General features: G+C 38.6%; 1 protein-coding gene across 3 annotated transcripts in view; it reads right to left on the minus strand.

Annotated features, from left to right (window-relative positions):
- GK (glycerol kinase) overlaps positions 1–19,621 on the minus strand; it is a 34,161-nt gene extending 14,540 nt beyond the window's left edge. For 2 of the 3 annotated variants that reach the window (XM_088068475.1, XM_088068469.1), the window contains exons 1-14: positions 19,490–19,621; positions 12,398–12,471; positions 11,710–11,816; positions 11,095–11,172; positions 10,032–10,111; positions 8,915–9,052; positions 8,384–8,493; positions 7,625–7,691; positions 6,994–7,011; positions 5,101–5,136; positions 4,447–4,514; positions 3,036–3,078; positions 2,283–2,363; positions 528–606 (exon numbers count right to left, since the gene is read on the minus strand). In XM_088068475.1, the coding sequence (XP_087924601.1) occupies positions 528–606; positions 2,283–2,363; positions 3,036–3,078; positions 4,447–4,514; positions 5,101–5,136; positions 6,994–7,011; positions 7,625–7,691; positions 8,384–8,493; positions 8,915–9,052; positions 10,032–10,111; positions 11,095–11,172; positions 11,710–11,816; positions 12,398–12,471; positions 19,490–19,555 (1,045 nt within the window). In that variant the 5' untranslated portion in view covers positions 19,556–19,621. The remainder of the gene's footprint in view (positions 1–527; positions 607–2,282; positions 2,364–3,035; positions 3,079–4,446; positions 4,515–5,100; positions 5,137–6,993; positions 7,012–7,624; positions 7,692–8,383; positions 8,494–8,914; positions 9,053–10,031; positions 10,112–11,094; positions 11,173–11,709; positions 11,817–12,397; positions 12,472–19,489) is intronic. The other variant, XM_005516710.3, reaches the window with a different exon arrangement.
- Positions 19,622–20,583: the final 962 nt, after the last annotated feature.

Consider the following 20,583-nt stretch of genomic DNA (forward strand, 5'->3'; position numbering starts at 1 on the left):
CCTCCACATCTCCTTAAAGAAGCAACTTTGCAAACTGAGATCCCTATCTCTATGGATATGAAATACATAAATATTTGCACTTGCAGGGCCTTGGGTTCTCATGGTTTTGACAAGAATTTGTAGATTTAGGATCAAATCTATGGTGGTTTCTGTAATACAGACTTAAATACTCTTGGCTCTGAGAACTTCAACACTGTGTAAAACCAGGAGATACTCTGTAAGTGTCTCCTGGTACCTATAAGTACCTTCCTGAATATCTGCTTACCAGGGAAACTACTAAAAAGTAGAGATTGCAACAAACCAGAGCTGACAAAGCCTTCCCAAGACTGTGTTGATAGGCTCTATGAAATATATGTATCAACAACAGTGAACTCATGGATGCAAAGTAAATTTTTGTTGTGTTTAAACACAGCAAAATGTATGCACCTTTCAGCTTTTCTTTACTTAAATATTTTGAGCTTTCATTTACCAATAAAGACATTGTGAGATTGGAAAACTTAAAAAAACCTGAACAACTCCATACTCACCAACTTCCTCTGTAGACTGAGCAATACCCAGATTGTCCCTCAGCCAACGAACAACAGCCCCAGCTATTGCAACAGATCCCTGAAGGAAACAAAGTCACTCCATTAGGAGACAACAAGTGGTAGCTTTGTGTTGCTTTTGAAAAGACTGGGGAGGACAGGTTGCTGTGGCCTCCACCTGCAGCCTTACAGTCACAGTGTGAAGCACGCCCAAGCATACTCACAACCAAACCACAAAGTTTCTTGGCATCTGGAGACTGCCATGTAAAAAGGGCAGCCTGTTACACAGACTCCAGGTAGAAAAGGTATCTATGTCTTTTTCCATGAGGGGAAGTCATATATTTTTATGTTTTGATTTAAAAAAATATGATTAATTCTGTCTAGTCTAAATACAAACATCCAGAGAGACAGAAAATTTAGGCAATTGTGCATTTGCCAGCAAAATTGCTCTGTTGCCTAATGTCATGGGGTGACTTTACCCTTAAGATAGCTTTGGGAGCTAAGGAAGTTGAAGCTGCTGGTGACTGATGGGAGTCTTTTCTCCTGCAAATGGCCCTGAATGGCTTTATCACATCACAGATAGCATGGCTCCCATCTAACCCCGAAGCCAAGTCCAGTAGACTAAGTAAAACAGTAGCAGCATTATATATTCATTCAAAGCCTCTGCTAGAAGGGGCAAGGTTGTTTTCTAAGCAGCTGGCTATTACAGTTACAAGATACCAGTTTGATTAAAGGAAAAGGCTGAATCCACATTTTCTGCCTCTCTGCATCTCAACCAGCAGATTGTAGATGGTTCTAGTATGGCTATAGGACAAAGCACACTTAAAAGCTTCTGTTGAAGCCATGTTTTCAGACAATATCATTAAAGACTTGGAGGTGAAGAAGCAAAGTGCAGGTGTTTCAGCATGCAGGAACTCAAATCACTCTCAAGACAGTTTCAGTTCTTGCTTTAAGAACCTGGGTTAAAAATAAAACAAACCTCTCACACACCCACACAAAATAAAAATTCCAGAGTTTGCCAGGTCATGGCAAATGCAAGATACACTCTCCTCAGGGAAGGAAAAGGAAACAATTGCAGCCTCCCACATCCTAATAAAGTACCATAAACCACAAACTATTCTCACAGTGAAGAAAATCCTGTGTTGTCTTTGTTTCACATGGAAAATACAGTCTGTCTACAAAAGCTCAATAACAGCATTCAGTGTATACGTTTTGGGAATAATTATATTACAATACTTAGCACATTAAACAGCATAGATGGAAGAATAACAATTTTGCTGTTCTAAACAAAGCTTTGGTGCCAAACAGGTGCTCAGTTGATCTGTGCTTCAGAAGCAGAGCTTTAGAACAATGAACCCTGAAGTTTAAGCATAAATACAATTTTCTATAGAACTTGGATGCCCTCAGACTTGTTTGGAGAAGTGAGAAACTAAATTCTGTAAGTAGGCACCTGTATCAAAGAGGTAAAAAAGATAAATTTTTAAATGAAAAAAACTTGAGAGACTGAGACAGAAAAAATGTTTTAGCCACCTAGTTCTGAAAGTATAAATGATGCAATGAAGAAATATTTTTTATTACATTACATGACATAGATCTGAGACAGTGATAACCAAAACCACACAGAAGCCTTCAGGCACACAAGCATAACACATAGCTGTTTTCATTTCTGCACAGCTGAAAATACCATAAAAATAACCAGATAACAGAAGTAAATAAGAACATGTATCATTACAAAAAGGAAGAAATTACTGAACTTACCTCTAGTGCATAAAAAACAGGTTTGTCTCTGCCCATTTTGTAAGCTATTGTGGTTATAAGACCATGCTCAGAAAACACAGTCTAAATGGGGAAAGGGGAAAGAAAAGGTAAAGCATGAACAAAGGCAGAAAATACTTAAATAAAAACATTCAAATTATAATAAACAAGGGACTGAACCTTCAAATGAAATATGAAAAGTTTAAACAAAGTAAATTATCAGTCACTTTAAACAAACACCTAAGATAGAACACTCATATTGCTGGTGCTAATTCTCGTTTCCACAAACTGCTTCAAATCTTTCCATCTTCCTTACAGAAGAAAATTGGGGGTCTTTAGGGTGTGATGTAAATGAGAAGGAAGACAGAGATTTGTGCTATTTAATTAACTTCAACTACAAATAAATAATGAGAGAAAAAGAAGGGAAGAAATAAAAGAGACAAGACAAGGAAAAAAGCACACGGTTAAATAACATAACAATCCTGTCTGGGTGACAAGAGGAAACATATACAAGGGAAGAAACTTGTTAAGAAAAGCTCTGTTTGGAAATTTAAGGAGGTAGGAAATTGAGTCTCACAGAAACACCTTGAAAAAATTGCTACTTTTATTCCTTCAGATTTCAGTATGTGCTTTTCCCTTTGTCTGGCAATATAATTGTTATTAATAAGTCCAAGAATGTCTAACATACAGTGTGGTTCAGAACGTAAATAGTCTGTGAAAAACAAAAAAAACAAACAACTCAAAAATGCAGCTTACCTTCTGACCTGTGTTGCACAGCAAGAAACAACCTGTTCCATACCTAGCATGAAAGCAAGGCAAAGTTAAAATCAGAATGTTTAAAGAATAACCTATTACTGCAATCCATGAGTCCCCTGTGAAGAATCAAGACACCACTTTTTGACCCCTGAAGGTTTTGCAACCATTGACTGATGACAAAACTATCCTCAAAAAGTTGATTTTAATGCAGCCTGAAGCTGAAAAATCTAGTCACATGTCTCTGTCTCTGTGCCTCTCTCTCTTGCTATTTTTTGTCTAGCACTTGATCAAGAAGAAATATGGCTGAAAACTAAGCGTAAATTCCTCTTTGGTGGTAGTGTTTACCTACTTCAATTTAAGTTGATTATGAGAGCAACTTTATAAAATAAATATTTCACAATATTAAAGGGGAAAATTTAAGCAACTTTGTTCCTGTCACAAAGAGGGTTTTCTTTAGACACATCCCATTCAAAAATTTCTGAAAATGGCATGTTTCCCATTTGAAGACCAAATTATATATGTGTGTGCATACACACTCATATAAGAACATAGTTTAATATAAGGGGTACAAAGTACTACAAGCCACTCCAACTTACTCTAAGAAGTTATTCTTGAGAAAAATATTCCTTACCTTTTTAAAACCCTCAAAATTAATAGCTTAAATCAGTACTGAGATAGCCTTCAGTTACATTTGGAAAAAGAAATAGTAAAGCAGTAACAGAAACAAATTAAGATAGACTGATATGTAATCATACCGGTGAAACTCCCATACTTGAGTGTGTATGTCCCTACATGCTTAGTTAAGCACCTGGTTGTAAATGGAACAGTAAGTCATTTCAGCAGACAGCTTTTCCTCCAATGATTGTTTGATTATACCGGTTGCCTGATTTAACTGATCAGCTATTTTACACAAAGGACATTAAGGGGCTGAGAAACAGCAAAAAATGAATGTAAAATTCTCCGCTCTGAGCTAGACATAGAAGCAAAACTAAGCACTTCAACTGAAATGGACCCTTCCCATCTAGCAAAGCTGTGTCATTCAAATCTATGCAATCTAACTCACTGTCCTGAATTTGCTTTACCTTAGGTCACCATGTAAATGTCACTGCAACTGTTTTAATCCGTGTTTTGAAGATTAAAATGAAAGCCCCCTGTCACATAGAGATTTTCCTTACAGTGACTGTGTTCCAAGTCACCTTGGAACCAATACACCTCACAAGCATGTAACCTTAATATCTTCATTACTTTATATGAGAGTCATGACATGGTTTACTTTGTGGGTCAACACACTCAAAAGGTAGATCTGTAATTACACGTAAACTACAAAAGTTGGCAGTTGCTTGAAAGAGAACATAATACTAAATTCAGAACAGAACACTGTGTTTATCTTACTACATTCCTAATAACTTACGTGTTTTTTGCTTGTCCATCTTGAAAACACATTTGCCCAACAAGAGCAGCATGCTGGTCACCCAAACACTGAAAGTGAGAGATTTTTTCCTTTAGCACATGTCGTCACATGAATTACATATTTGATTATAATCTATTAGTAGCACACAGGTAATTGAAAGCAAGGGAACACCTACAGAGAAAAGCTATGCTTTTTATTACTTTTCCCTCTGTAAGATCTGCAAATGAAATGTGTTCTGCTGCTTATGGTGAGCAATTTAAAGAAATAAAAACTAAAATTTACTATCTTTATACGTTGGAAAAAGCTGAGAATTGGCCCAGCATGTCTGTATTATGTATATACTTTTATATATATGAAGCAGAGCATGCTTCTATTTTGTAATGTTACTCTTTTACTTAGAGATACCAAGTTTTCAACAGCACTATATATATGCATTAAAGCTCTCATTTGTATTTCCACAGCCAGACCTTAATAATAATGGATCAAGCCAAATAGTGATTCATCTTCAAAGGACTACTTCCTGTTTAACCTGAAGTGAAAAACCAAGAACTTAATTTATAGCAGGATTCAGTCATCTTTAAAGATTTTCCTATGGAGATATGTTCATACAGTTCCAGGCTGTCATGGCAGAGTATAAGCTGAAGTAGGACTTACCCCAGAAATTGGTACACCTGTCAAAGCTCCAGATTCCTGTTTTGCAAAACAAGAAAGAAAACTCTGAGTTTAGCTTCCCATGACTAGAATTGAAGGCCATGAAAAATAAGCTAAACTTCTAATGCCCGAAGGAAAACAAGGAAGGGTCATGTAAGCAACATGGTTCAGTTCAGGTATACACTTTGTTTCAGCTTAATGCAGCTCATGTTTAAACCACTAAGAAATGGAGAGCAGGAAGTTTTACAAATATACTTTATGTGACCTCAAAAGTTCCAAGCATAAATTTTCTTGAAAGAATACTATACAGAAAATCCAGTTCAGTGTAATCCGTGCAGTAGATGCCAAGTGTAAAATGCAAAAGTGCAAAATGATAAAGTGATTAGGAAAAAAAATGGCTGTGGCAACACTCTAGGCAAAGGCAGATGCCTGATTTTAAGATACAGAGTTTTAAGTTTCATGTAGGCCTTCTTCCAAACACTACCAGTTTTTCAGTCATAGTCCTGTTACAGAATCATAAAATCATTTCAATTGGAAAAGACCTCTTAGATTATCATGTCCAACTGTTAACCCAGCACTGCCAAGTCCACCACTAACCCATGTCCCTAAGTGCCACATCTATACATCTCTTAAGTACCTCCAGGAATGGTGACTTCACCACTTCTCTGGGCAGCCTCTTCCAATATTTGACAAGCTTTGAAGGCTCTTGTTTTATCACTGTTACCTGGGAGAAGAGACCGAACCCCACCTGGCTACAACCTCCTACCAGGCAGTTACAGAGAGTGGTAAGATCCCCTTCTGACCCTACTTTTCTCCAGGCTGAACACCCCCAGCTCCCTCAGCTGCTCCTCACCACACCTGTGCTCCAGACCCTTCCCCAGCTCCGCTGCCCTTCTCTGGACTCGCTCCAGACCCTCAGTGCCTTTCTTGTAGTGAGAGGCCCAAAACTGGACACAGCATTTGAGGTGTGGCCTCACCAGTGCCGAGTCCAGGGGGACAATCCCTGCCCTGCTGCTGCTGCCACACCATTGCTGATCCAGCCCAGCTGCCTTTGGCCTTCCTGGCCCCTGGGCACACCTGGCTCATGTTCAGCTGCTGTTGACCAGCAAACCCAGCTCCTTTTCCTCTGGGCACATTTCCAGCCACTCTTCCCCCAGCCTGTAGCTCTGCCTGGGGTTGTTGTGTTCCAAGGGCAGGCACCTGGCCTTGTTGAACCTCACAGAATTGGTCTCAGCCCATCACTCCAGCCTGACCAGATCCCTTCACAGACTGTTCCTGTCCTCTAGCATATCAACACTTCTGCCCTACTCAGTGCCATGTGCAAATTTAGTGAAGGTATCCTGAAAATTTTATTTAATTATTTAACTATTTCATGACAATTTCTACTTGTTTCTTTAATTTTTTTTGTGCAATTGTGAAAATGCATTTTCAATAAAGCCATGCAAGTGTATTTCCAATCTGAATTTACTTTTCTTTAATTCTCATTTTAATTAACTGAATTTAAGATAACTGTGTTTATAAATGCACTAAAAAGCTCTACATGAATCTGATGTTTAGCTACCATAGAATTAACATTTTTAGACAGAATGGACAGTTTTTCTCATTTAGAAAATGCTATAGCTAACTTTTATTAGCCAGTATCTTCATTTTTTAGCTTACTATAAAAAGAAATATTCAGCAGTGTGGAAATTAAGACAAACACATACATTGAAGATCACATTTCAGAAACAATTTTGGCAAGAACTCTAATTGTATTATCTCAGATTTGGAAACACACAGCAAGTTTATTGGCCTAGAAAGTGCACTTCTTCTAATCCTTAAACCAATGAAAATGCACAGCATCTGAGCAGAACAGGTAAGATATAGGTGGTCAGCCTAATGGAAGCCTCTACTCACCCGGCTAGGACAGATTTTCTACAGCCAGCAAAAGGAAGAAAATAAAAAAAAAAAAAAAAAGGAAAGAAAGGGGAAGAGAAACAGAAGTTCACATTTAAAGTGATGAGCAATTCTGTTCTGGTGGTCAGGCAGTATCTTTTTCCATTTACCTTGCTCATTCAACTCAATACAACTCACTCTTATCCAATCTTCACATAAATAAATGTCAGCAATAACTTCTAGTGGCCTTTCTATTAACACACCAGCAAAAATATTTACATTTCAGGGAAGTTAGAGTCCCACTTAAAAAAATCCATCTTGTAACTTGTCTTCACTAGAAGATACATGTATTCTTATCTAACAATAGCTCAAATTACCAGGAAAAAGAAGGCAAAATCACAACATCCAGTTTATCCAATCTTGAATTTCATTAATTAGATGCCACTGTGTCAGAAGAATTGGTGCTGCATTAAAGTAATCAAATACTCAACTTCCTATAATATTATATAACAGTAGATAAAAGTGTACTAATCATAAATCAAGCAATACAATAGAAAAAGCCATTAGTCCTAATCTATGGAATCTGTCAAATCCAAATGGATACAATTATATTTTTACAAGATGAATTTCACACAAATACTGGAAAACATACCATCAGGCCATAAATCTCAGAGGAGCTTCGTACATTTGGAAGTATTTCCATAGGAATATCAAAGAACCTGAACACAACAAAAAACAATGTATATTATATAGTCAGTGCTAAATCAGAAAGCATCTTGGATATATTTTCTTAAATAAGTTTAAGCTATAAAGAGAAAAACAACTATAAAAGGAACTTTTGTTTCCAGGTTTCAATCTATAGCTATGTGTTTTTCCACTTGTTACAGTGGACACAGGATTTTGGAGTAAAATAGCATATATTTCAGTCTTTGAGGATAAATCCAACTCTTTTACATAGAAATTCATGCCTCTTCCAACAATATCTTAATAATACACTTGTTAGTAAATTCGAATTTCAAATAGAGCCACTATCATTCCAGATACTTTACAAATTTGATTAAGTAATAAAGAAAATATTAAATCACAATATTCTGAGTTGGAAAGGACCCACAAGCATCTTAAGTGAATGGCCCATACAGGGACTGAACCCAGAACCTGGGCATTATTAGCATCATGCTCTAATCAGCTGAGCTAAATTGCTGCCATGAACCAGGCCTGCATCTACAGAAAGAATCTGCTACTTTTAGTTAATCCAGACCATTGTAAATTGGACATCTGGAGAAGAATGAATCTTAGTCATAGTACAGTAAATAGAACAGTACCTGCTGGTTTCAGTTTAGATAAGAGATTCTTACCTTTAAACAAGTTAGAAACTATTTAAATAAAAGTATTACTGAAAAACCGAGCTTACTTGCAAAGCTCAGGATCCCATTCCAAGGAATGAATGTTGAATAACATTGTTCTACTGGCATTGGTGACATCTGTACAGTGAATGCCTCCATTCTTTCCACCCGTCAAACTCTGAACAGAAACATCACAGCATTCATCAAGGGGATAGATATAGGCTTACTTCAACAAATTACAAAAAAAATTCAAAATCACAAAGTTTTCACCTTGGGATTAGAAACTCTGGTATTTCTGCAACAACTAGAGAGGCAGACCTAATACACCTTTCTAAAGTCCAAGATTTTTCTGAAAGTGTGATCAAAGTTTTAGAGCAAACTGTAATGGTAAGTTACACATAAGCATCTAGAAAAAAATACAGTGGTACAGAGATAGTAAAAGTTCATCTTGCAAGATGAATTACTTTATTGGAATTTCTTTAGTAGCTTTTATTGACATCATTGTGTCCTCAGTGGGCATCGTGTATCACATGCATGGAGATTTACATGATATGGAAATTCACTGTATGAAGAGTGATAATAAGCTCACAAATACATACCCATATAAGCCATGAATCAATAGTCCCAAACAGAGCTCTTTGATCCTCAACTGCTTTCCTAATCTCTTCCACATTATCCAAAAGCCACCGAAGTTTCACTGCACTAAAATAAGTGCTAAGTGGAAGACCGGTCTTAAACTATAAAATTAAAAAAAAGGAATTTAAACACCATGCAAGTATCTTTTCCATAAATACTGTAGTTATATGTAAAAATTGTGATAGTAAAGGAAAAAAGATACAAAATTCAGAGAAATTACACAAACTTGTGCAATTATTTAAATAAGTACTAAGCATACAACATGCAAGTCTGAAAACATCAAAATCAAATGACCAGTGCAATAATGGATAAAGATTAAAGCTGATCTAAATGCAGTTCAAAGATCATCTTCGTGGAAGAAGTTGTTTGCAGAAGGCCTGTCTTATCTAGGATATCTCCATATGACTAGACAATAAGTAACAACAACAAAAATGAGCAGAACAACACAGGAAAGATGACATGTGCATTCTACTAGAACCTGAAAATCAGCTAAGTTTATATACTTTTTGACATCTGTTTCCTGCCTATAGGAAAACATATAATATAAAAAATACATAATACTTATTCAATCAGTAAAGGACAGCATTAATCAAACAATTGTGACAACTTTTTGCAAGCATTTAGTTTCCAAATTGTTATATATATGACCACAAAAAAAAAGTGAATTTTCTCTTTATGAACAATCTTCCTTGTTGTCAGATTAGATGCAATTAATTTCAATATTAAGGCACAAGAATGGATAATACATTTCATACCAGTAAATTACTTCCCATTTTTTTTCTACTTTATTTTTGTGTGTAATGTTTATTTGATATTGGCTAGATAGCACAGAATTAGGTCTCACTATTACTCATGTAACTTCTGCACTGAGAAATTAAATGAGTTTTAAACATTTATTTTAAGGAAATAAAAAAATTTCTAGTCTCAGGTTGGTGTCTTATGCTCATTTTTTATTATTTGACATGCGAAGAAGGGATTAGAAACTACAACTGACTTTGTTTTGGGGAATTTTAAACACATATCTCCAAAACACTATCTATTGCAGCAGCTACCATTTAAATTTTCTGGAATATCTCCTACCTTAGAAAAAGTTTTGTTTTTTCCTGGAATTCTTTTAAGAAGACGTTCAACTGTTGACTGGGTTCTCAGGTCAAGCCACACTAAAAACGTGAATTAAATTAACTCATCATGTGATTTAATACACAAAAAGTGACATGTTCAGCCTGCTTCTATGAAACAACAGCTCTTGCCAACGAATTTCCATCTATTTTTATCTTTTTATGTAGTTGAAAGAATATTGTATTGCCATTGTATTTTAAAGGCACTCTTGTAAAAATTAAAATGGTTAGATAAATCCATTTGATTTAGAAGAACAAACGATTTGAGAAAGAAGCAGGATTTTTCACAAATAGGATATTTACTTTATCAGAATTATAAGCAAGTGACTAATGCTACTTTGCAGCAGATGACTGTGACTAAACTAAGAAGTTAAAACAAATATCAGGATGATTATTTACTATTTCTATGTAAATTTTCAGGACTATGTTGGAGTTATCAAGGTATAGCTAGGTTTTAAGATAAAGCTGTTTACTACATATATTTGCTATAGAAAGGTTTGTTTTTACAGTCATACTGCACCAAACTATATCTGGCACTTGACATGACTTAAAAAAACAATTCTAGACAATTACCATTTTTCAGTTGAAAATATCTGAAAAGCTAAAGTAAGTTAAAAATAAAGCTCTGAGTATCAATAAGTATTCATTAAGTCATCAATAAGTATTCATTAAACCTACTAAACATGTTTTTTCCTTTTAAGTTAAATCAACAGCAACCTGAAAATATCAAAGGAAGTGATTGGGTACAACTCAGAGCATTTTATGCCAGAAACCCCTCAGGAACACTGAGGGGTCTTTTTGAAAACCAATATATTGATTTATTAATAATTTTTATGGAACAGGCTTTTTTATACTGCACTGCTGTGTATACAAACACAGTTCGTACAACACAGATATCAAAAAATCCAAGAAATTACTAGGCTAGGCCACAACCAGATCTGCACAGGAAACTACAAAAGCATTTTTTTCCATAACATGTTCGTATTACTATATTACATATTACATAGAGGAAGTATAATAGTTACCAATAGCATTATAAAGAGGTTCTCCAGTTGTCTTGTCCCAAACCACTGTTGTTTCTCTCTGATTGGTGACACCAATGGCTTCAGGACAAAATAGAAAGTATCCTTTTCAGAAGGTTTGTTTTCCCCTTTTGTGGGGGTGAGGGAGGGAATGGAGAGGAGGGAGGAACAGGTAAGGAGAAGAGGAAAGTAAATGGGAAATAAAAAGCTTCCAACATTTTCAAGGTATAATCTAGAAATATTACTTCTAAGAACTCATCTTTGCTGATTAACCTATATGCTCTAAAGCTCACTCTTTTTTGGCCACAAACTGAGACAGCAACAACACTGTCAGGGAAAACAGCTTTCTCAAATTAATGTTCTAAACTAAATTTCAGAATTTCTTCATCACCTGTCTCTGTGATTTTACAAGATTAGGTTAAGTCTAATTTGTAGATTCTGCATTGCTAATGTACACAAAGGACTTATTTCCTCATTATTCCTTCCCAAAACCTGCTTTCAAATACAATTTAACATTTTGTTTGAGGCTGGCACATGCTGCCACCTTTCTATTTATTAACTTAAAAATGGTGGTATCTGAATTTCACAACCACATTGAAGCCCTCTACCCATAAGTACCTCTTATATTAGCGATGTTTATGTTCAGTTGTGCCATTTTCTCACAGGTCTTTTCCACACATTCATAGACAGAGTTTAATATTTCCTTTGGATCTTGTTCCACCCATCTTTAACAAACAGTAAACACTAGTTAATAAAAAATTGCATAAAAAGAAAAAAGAATGCTAGCCTGAAAAACAAGCTGAGCATTTTAATACAATTATAGACACAAAACATGTTTTACATATCTACAGAGAAAGAGTTTTGTTTTGTCTTATTCTATACAGAAGGCACTGGCAGCAAATGGTCGGTTAGTTATGAGCAAACAAACAAACAAAACCTCAAAAACAATAGAAAGACATTTCTGTGGCCCAAGATGAAGACTGTGATTCAAATGTAAAAAATTACCAGCTTTATTCACCTTAAATGAGATGTTAAGTCTCATTTAAACTTTAGTTTTAAACGTCAACATTTAGCCGTTAAATATGTAAATGAGTGACCTAAGCCAAGCACTTTTAGTTCCCGTAAGTCAGGCACATTCCAGACACCCAGTGGGAGCCATTTTCTGTCATTTTTTCTGCCCAGTCTTTTATAGCAGTTACTGTGCCACTAAGAATTATTAATCAGCTTCAGTTTTGATGACTCATAGATAAAAATTCATAAGCTCTACCAAACTGTACACAAATGGAAAAAAAAAATAAAATCATACCCTTCTCTAGGGAATTCTTGCTTTATTTCCACTTGATGGTGACTCAAGAGCTCTGCTGTTTCTGCATTAAAAACCTGCAAATAAATTACACAATTGAATTTTCTATGGACACAGAAGTTTAAACAATAATTAACATTTATTCTTTTGAGCAAAGGCAGTGCTGGGACAACAGACAGTAATTTTCTATCATCAACCCTGATATCTATAGAACAAGGATTCAGATATATGAACTTTTAAAATTAAGGTAGGCAAAGATTATTTCAGCAAACTTTGCTGTCACTCTGTCAATTTTAACTGCTTTTTTTTTTCCTTAATTTGGAAAAGAACCAGATTTTTTCTTGTGGTGGTTATAGAAGTTATACACTAAAATGCATCAGGAGCTTCTCTCAGTAAAATACCCACTGTTGTTGATAATAACATTTCTTTAGCTCTTGCTGTGCCACTCTATTGCCAGAGTTATCTGTGTGTTTTCTTGGGTTAGCTCACTTTTAGGAAGAGTAAAAATCTGTGACAAAACAAAGAAGGGACCAAACTGAAGAACAAGAAAGTACCTAGGCAAAACAAAAAAAAGTTGTTTCAAAACAACTACAAATACAGAGCTCATGAACAATCTGACAAGAAGAGAATGCCACTACAGCAACACAACACATCAAAAAAGAGAAGAACATGCAGAAAAGTAAATTAAATTTGGATACACTAAAAAAAAAACCAGCAGAGTAGAGAATCACGAGGACTCTATCAATGGGTGTTCTTAAGGAATCACAAGTCAGAGGTTCTGCCTTGCAGTAGAAACTCATCGAGAATGCACAACAAGCCTCATTAACCAGAAGTGGCCTGTTCCCAAAAGAAATCTCTGCTGAGGCCAAGCTCAGGGACACCCAGTCAAACATTCAACTGAAGTGTACAGTGAATAGCCAGAGTGCCTGGCTGGACAGTGGTGGCATTCCTGTGGGAATGGCTCTTTCTCCCCAGCACCACACAGAATCATTTGTGGGAAGAAGGTTTTGGGACCTAGAAAGTAAAATCTAGCAGCAGGTTCAGGTGAACTGCAGAACAGGGCAGTAGGACACCATCCTACCTTTTTATGGAAAACAGAGCTGAGCCAGATTTAGAAACCACTTGCATGCTAAAGAAACAAAATTCAGTTATATCCATCCACCCTCTAGGATACAACTGAATCTTTTTGATACTTGTTAATGCTCTCTTCTAATTCCACAAATTTTAGGAATTTCTCTTAAAGCTTTTAATCCATAAACTCTTGGTATCACCTATACAGTACACTTTACGCTGAAACTATTACAACAACTCTGACAAAAAGGAGATGAAGTTCTGATTCTCCAATTTCTTTGGAACCTTAAAGAGTATCTTTAGAGTGAAACTTTGAAGTTTAGAATCATTCTACTTATATATTAGAATTGCAGAATAATTCAGGCTGAAAGGGACACTGAGAGATCTCTAGTACAACCTCCTGCTCACAGCAGGATCAGCAATGAGATTAGATGAGGTTGCTCAAGAACTTTTCTAAGCAAGTCTTGAAAACCTCCAAGGATGAAAACAGCACAAACTCTGGAAAACACTGAAAGCTCTGCTGCCCAGAAAAGAAGTCTTAAAAACGTACATGATCATTCTTTTCTCCTATCAGGTGGAAAGATTACATAGAAAGAGCACCACTGATTTATTTTCACTATATTTACTTATCTGTGTTTCATCTACCAGTTTAGGCTTGACATGAACCTATCCTAATAAAAGAGGAAGCTCTGTCAGTACTACACATTTGGAAACAACATACATAATGGGATATGTGTCTCAGAATGCTATGCAACATAGTTAATAGGAGAGGTTGTTTTCCATGTATGCAGTAAGATTTCTTTATTTGAAATTGCCTTTCTGCCAAAAGCATATTCACATTTACTCAGTTTTTAGAATAAAAACAGAAATATAGAAGACTTTTTATTTAACCTGTATGTATATATCTGACACACCAACAATGTTAAATATCATGTGGTAATCATTCACCACTAATAATTCAGTATTTCTTCAGAAGGTAATGCAAATTCAGAAGGTAATGCAAAGGATTCCTACTGGTAGCAGGAAGTACAGATTCAATCTGACAAAGTCATCAAGTGAATGTGGAGTGCGTGACTTGCAGACACAGCAATAAGTTGTGACAGGAATACATTTTCAACTGAAGCAATAACACTATAAATGCACAGATTTTTTTCTTATCCATAGAGAACTAGGTAAACACACTTTGCTAATCCATCACAAACAAACCAGCAAGCTTCTGACATTCTCAACAAAAGCAGCAGACACTCCCTGTTATTCAGGGCATGGGATTAAAAAGTTTCACTGAGAACAATCCCTGTTTGAGGCCAGGCTGGACAGGGCCCTGTGCACCCTGATCTAGTGGAAGCTGTCCCTGCCCATGGTAGGGGGGTGGAACCAGGTAATCTTTAAGGTCCCTTCTGACACAAATAATTCTATGACTTTATGACTTCTACACTGATAACAGAATTCTGATATGTGGAAAGACGCCAGATAGGAAAGAGTTGCTAAATTTAAACCTACAAAATTATAAATAACATAGGGAATAAATAGAAAAAATGAGACCACAAAGCCTTCTTTTCCCACTCCCTCCAAAAAATCACTACTGTTGTCAAAAAAAAAAAATCCCTATACAGTCCTTCTTTGACAGTGGAGATCTAGAAAACTAAGTGCCAGTAAGTGAATAATTCAGATAAGGTCAATACATCCCTGTTGAAACAGGTTTGAAGTGCATTTCAGTAATTTGTTTGGACTAGATGCTTTCAATCCTTTCATACTCATTAGGAACTGATTCCAGTTTATGCTACTGATCTCTCAGTTGTGGGTGGGGGGGGGAAAGCCAAAGTCAGTTTTGCCCTAATTTTATCAGCAGTAGTAATGAAGAATTGTCCAGGCTATTTGGACTTCCACAACTGTCTTGAACAGAGATGAAAGCGAAAGCCACCAGGTATGTACTAAATTCTCTAGTGAGAGATTAAAGAAAAGGAATAAATAACATCCTCCCTTTACTCCCAACAGGGAATTAGAGCTTGAGCCTTGAGTCTCAGGACTGCAGAGAAGAAAGGCCTACACAGGTGTCCTGTATGGGAACAAGCAGAGGGGCACAGGGGCTGATCATTTAATTCAAGCTTTTTATAGCATCTTTAATATAATACATCACATAACATCAAAGGGTGCAGTTACGTATTATTACATATTATTGTGTATTATGTTCATGTTTTGTTATCTTAATGGAAAAAAATTCCCATCTATCAGTTGTAACAATTTTCAAGGAATGAACAGAAATATAAGGCTTATGGAAGTGATGCAAGAAGCTGCACAACTGAAAAGACAATAATGAAAACAGATTTTAGAAGTAAATTTTTATATCTCTCAATCTTTGTCATGTAACTAACTGAAGAAAAGCTATTTCTGTTATTCCATGCTGTATCCTCATGAGTTTCCATCAAGCTGGAACAGCCCTGGCTTTGCAGGCAAACAAGCTCAGAGGTGGAGTCCTGAAATTGCATTGAAATCAACCCAGCTGGGGTGAGGATGAGACAAATAAGAATTCCCTCTCTAGCGTCTACCTAGGAGTAGCGCAGTCAGAATTTACAAATAAGTACAATTTAACAAGTCTCCTAGAAATTACCCCTTCTTCTTGAATAATAAGAAATGGAACATGAGAGATTAAAGTATTCGATGAAAATATTAGATGAAAATATTCAATGAAACAATCTGGGTACACCTATTTAGCCTACCCAATTTATGTTCCTGCTTGATATCTTTAAGAAAATTAGCCTTAAACAATTGCCTTGTACTCAAAACACTGTCTTGTCCCTGGTAACTTGTCCCCTGGTAACTCTGTCTTGTCTTGTCCTCTGGTAACTCTGAATCTGTTACCCAGGTTCAACTGAACTTAACAGAAAAGTTACAATCTCAAAAATAATTACAGTTCATTTTGTAAAAGTAGATAATAAAAGTAAAGATCTAAAATAGGTTTTGTGGAGGATAAAGCTACAGCATAAAACTACCACTGGATGTGTGCTGTGTGAGAGGCAAGATTAATAAGTGACAGTAATAGAAATGCACCTGAGTTCTGGTGCTTCTTCAGCATCTGTGCTCATGCAGCCTCCTCATTCACACAAGCAGGAGAAACAAAACTTGTGTCTGTGCACAGGATAATTTACTCTGAATCTCAAGAGGTCACCCGGCCTAACTCGCTGCTCAGGTAAGCCTAAATTTAAAACCAGGCTGTTCAGGCTGTTTTTCAGTCAGGCACTGAATATCTGCAAAAATGGACATTCCAGGCACCTTCTCAGCCCCTGATCCAGAGCTCTCTTAGTGAAACATTGTTTCTTTACATCTATTGGATATTTCACTTGCCGCAGCTTATATTTACTGCCCGCTGTCTTTTCCTGGACACATCTGAGAAGAGGCTGGTTCTGTGTTCTCCAGAAACTGTGGTTAGATAGGTGAGAACACCCCTTAGTCTCTCTCTTGTGAGGAAAGAACCCCTGATCTTCCAAACCCGCCTTCCATGGCTTTGTGCTGCAGCACAGGGATTCCTTTGGCTGGATGAAACCCAGTTCTTCAAACTCTTGTCCTCTGCGGGGTCCAACATCAGACACAGTGTTTCAGATGCTGCCTCCCAAATGCTACACAGATGGCAACAATTACTTCCTGAATTTTTTCTTGATTGCAGCAGCACAAGGATGCTGGATTCCTCACGTAAATCCAACCTGATGTCCAGCAGGAGGGTGTCGTTTTTCACTAAGCAGCTTCATAGCATTCTACCTCAAGTGCTAAACTTTATTTAACTTTATGAATATCCTGGCAGGCCCCTTCTCTGACTGGAATTTCAGTCAACTTGTCATTCCCATCTGAGAGAACATCCTAACCCATCCCCATGCCGGATGAAAATGCCATGAGGTATCAGCCCTCGCTACTGACTGCTATGGACACCACCGGTAAATGTGCCACCTGTAATTGTAATTCTACACTTTGAACTGCTGACACTACTCTTTGGCCCCATTGGACCAGACAGTTTTTCACCCAGAAGAACCCTTTAACCTGGTAAAAATCATATGTCTTCTGCTTAAAAAATTAGGCAACAGTTGCACTGAACTGCTGAATACACAAGTGTAAAGTAAGCATCAAATTGATTTTGACTTGTGACTTGGTGAAGACAGAAACTGTTGGAAACACTATATTTAAAAAAAAACCAACAAGAACAAAAAACTATGTAGAGAAATCAGTGAGAAATATAACCAAATCAACTAAAAGCAAAAGACCGACAGAGCCAAGGAAATAATTTGGGCATGCACAACAATACATTACATTCTGGCTTAAAATATTTCAAGACAAAATCTCTCTTCCAGCACAGGATTCTCCAGATACACATGTTGTTATCTGAATGACTGAGGTGAGTTGTAGCAGATCTCTGCACATTTTGCCCTCTTCTTTCCCTCTCCCCTAAGTTCTGATTTAACTCAGTGATCATGTACCTTATTTGCTCAAGCCCATGCAACTTTATTATCATAATGACATGATCACACTGCCAAGTTTAAGACAATGTGTGTGCTGACATTAATTGTGAGACACTGAGACAGGTGTAAGAAGAATTTAAAAATGACAAATATTTTTTTCTTAAAAAAATTAGGAAGCGTCAGAATCCTCTTGTAGACAGGCAAAATCCTCCCAACTGCATAAAAGTCATTGATAAATGTGTGCAGCAGAAGAAATTCCTCCCATGAGGAACTTGTAAAAATACTTGTAAAAATAGCTAAGTTTTACTTCTACTAGTATTATCTTTCTAGGACAAGAAAAAAAGTTAATTTGGCATATACATAATGGCAGATAGAATTTATCTTCATGTGTTACAGGGACCTTCTTCAAGTTTGTTCCCAAAAAGGACTCCTGACTAGCATCCAAGACAACCCACTGGTGTCATTTGTCAGTTTGGAGTTTCTCTCCACCCCCAGAACTGTGTTTTGTCATTTGACAATCGTATGAAGGTCGTGATATTGAGTAATAATGGTAACATAGGTCAAGAAGATATTCTAGTCTCCTGCTTCACGAAGGAACATTTCACATGGGGGAAGCATTTAAAGAAAAAAGCAAGGGCAAACAAAAACATGAATCTTCCCAATTCATCCTTTGCACATTTGACAACATTTTATATCTAATTATCTCTATTCCACTTCCATGAAGGAAATTGTCATCGAACCTTAATTAAGTCAAACTACCATGACTTAACTGACTAGGGGACAGTACATTTGTAGAATTTGCAATCCAGAAGTATCTACAGTAATTTTCATACACAACATTAGTTACAGTCTATTACATAATATAGAAATAACTATATCCTTCACTAAAGGGTCAAATATGCGATTAATATATTAATTCTCCTATCCTTAAACTTATCTTCTTCTAGCGTTTAAACAAATCAGTGTTTCACAAGGTGTGGAGTTTCAGTCACCTGAATACCAACAGCGCACAAGATGCACTGACATTAGGGCTGGAACTGCAGCAGTCACTCCAGCAGGCCCCGGGCAGGTTTTACCGGGGAACACAGTGGAGTCATCGCATTGTTTGAGCACCAGCTAATCACAGTCACCGAACTCGCACGGATCTATTTCCCCAGTGCCTGAGGACCTTGTCCATTGGATTCCATTCGGGGCGAGACACCCGACAGATTGCAAACCTGACAGATTGCAGACGCAGCCTGCTCGGAGCAGCGGGATCTCGCAGTGCCTGCAGCAGCACTAAGAGATGCTGGTCTCGGGCTCGCCCCGGGACCGCTCCCGCGGGACGGGCGCTGCTCCTCGCGACGCGACGGATCCGGCATCCCGGGGCCGAGTGGCGCCGCTTCTCCGGGGGACAGGAGGCTGCAGCCGGGACAGCACAGCCCGGCCCTGCGGGCCCGTTCCCCTGCCCTTCCCCAAGGACACGGCAGAGGCCCCCGCCGGGATGGAGGGGAGTAAAGGCGCGGAAACCGCGGCTCCCCTCAGGCCGCGGGAGCGCCGCCTGCCCCCGGTGCCGCCCCGATCGCCGCGCTGTGCTCACCAGGAAGCGGGTGGAGCTGGTGCCCTGATCGATGGCTCCCACCAGCGGCCCCAGCGAAGCGGCCATGGAGCCCCCTCAGCGCCCGCTCCGCTCCGTAACGGCCGCGCCGGCGCCGCGCAGGCAGCTCGCGGCCGGCGGCGCGTGGCTGCCGGGGTGAAGCCGGCGGGGGGGGCGGGGCGGGGGGCGCTGCCTCGCGCATTGTCAGCCCGCAGCCAATCGGCGCCCGGGGCGCGGCGGGGGCGGGGCGCGGGGGGGGGGGCGGGAGGGGGTGTGCCGCGTGACGCGCGGCGCGCCCCGTTCCTCGCCCCGTCCCAGCGCCCCTGAAGCGGCGGCGCGCGGGCGGGCGCCGGCGGGAGGGGGAGGCGGGAAAGGCCCGGGAGCTCCTGAGGGCAGCCCCGGTCGCTGCCGGGAGAGCGGCCGGAGCAGGCCCCGGGAACCCTTTCGGGTCACTTGTGCCTTGAGGCGGCGTTCCACGGAGCGAAACGTGTCTCCTTCGTTGTCGAGGAGAGCGGAAAGAAACCTCACGCTCTCTGAGGCGTTCTCTGAGGGACCCCGCTGGGGAGGTGGCAAGCCGGGGTATCCGCTGGAAATCTTCCGTCCAGAGCGAATACTGCCGAGGAACTGCGCAAGGCTGAGTGATAGTGGATGACCGAGATATGTTATTCGTATAGATGATACATCCTCAAAGCGGCTTCTTTTATCTTTTAAAGCTTTACCCTGGGTCATGCAGATATATTAATTTGCTTTTAAAAAATGGAATCTCAGTCTTCCTTCCTTACTGCATGTTAGTAACTTGTGGTTCAAGAAAAACCACCGGTGGTGTAAGAGCCGGGATAGAATTGCAAAAGCCAACAATGCAGACTGAAGGGCCTGACGGTGCCAGTAAACCAGTCCCCACAGACACCATTAAAATAGATTTGCCTTCACCATTACTCCACACTACTGGTAGTTGTCCAAACTTGGGGTGATTTGTTGCAATTGCTCCGTCGTAAGCAAAATCTGATTGCTGCCACTTGGGAATGCTTTGTGATATACCTTACTCAGCTCCTTTTTTTTAGTTACTGCTTCAGCTGGCATCAAGGAGCCTCGGATGG

Source organism: Pseudopodoces humilis, chromosome 2 (genome assembly GCF_049639895.1).
Source record: "Pseudopodoces humilis isolate 2021_Gansu_Grassland_sample_001 chromosome 2, ASM4963989v1, whole genome shotgun sequence".
NCBI lineage: Eukaryota > Metazoa > Chordata > Aves > Passeriformes > Paridae > Pseudopodoces > Pseudopodoces humilis.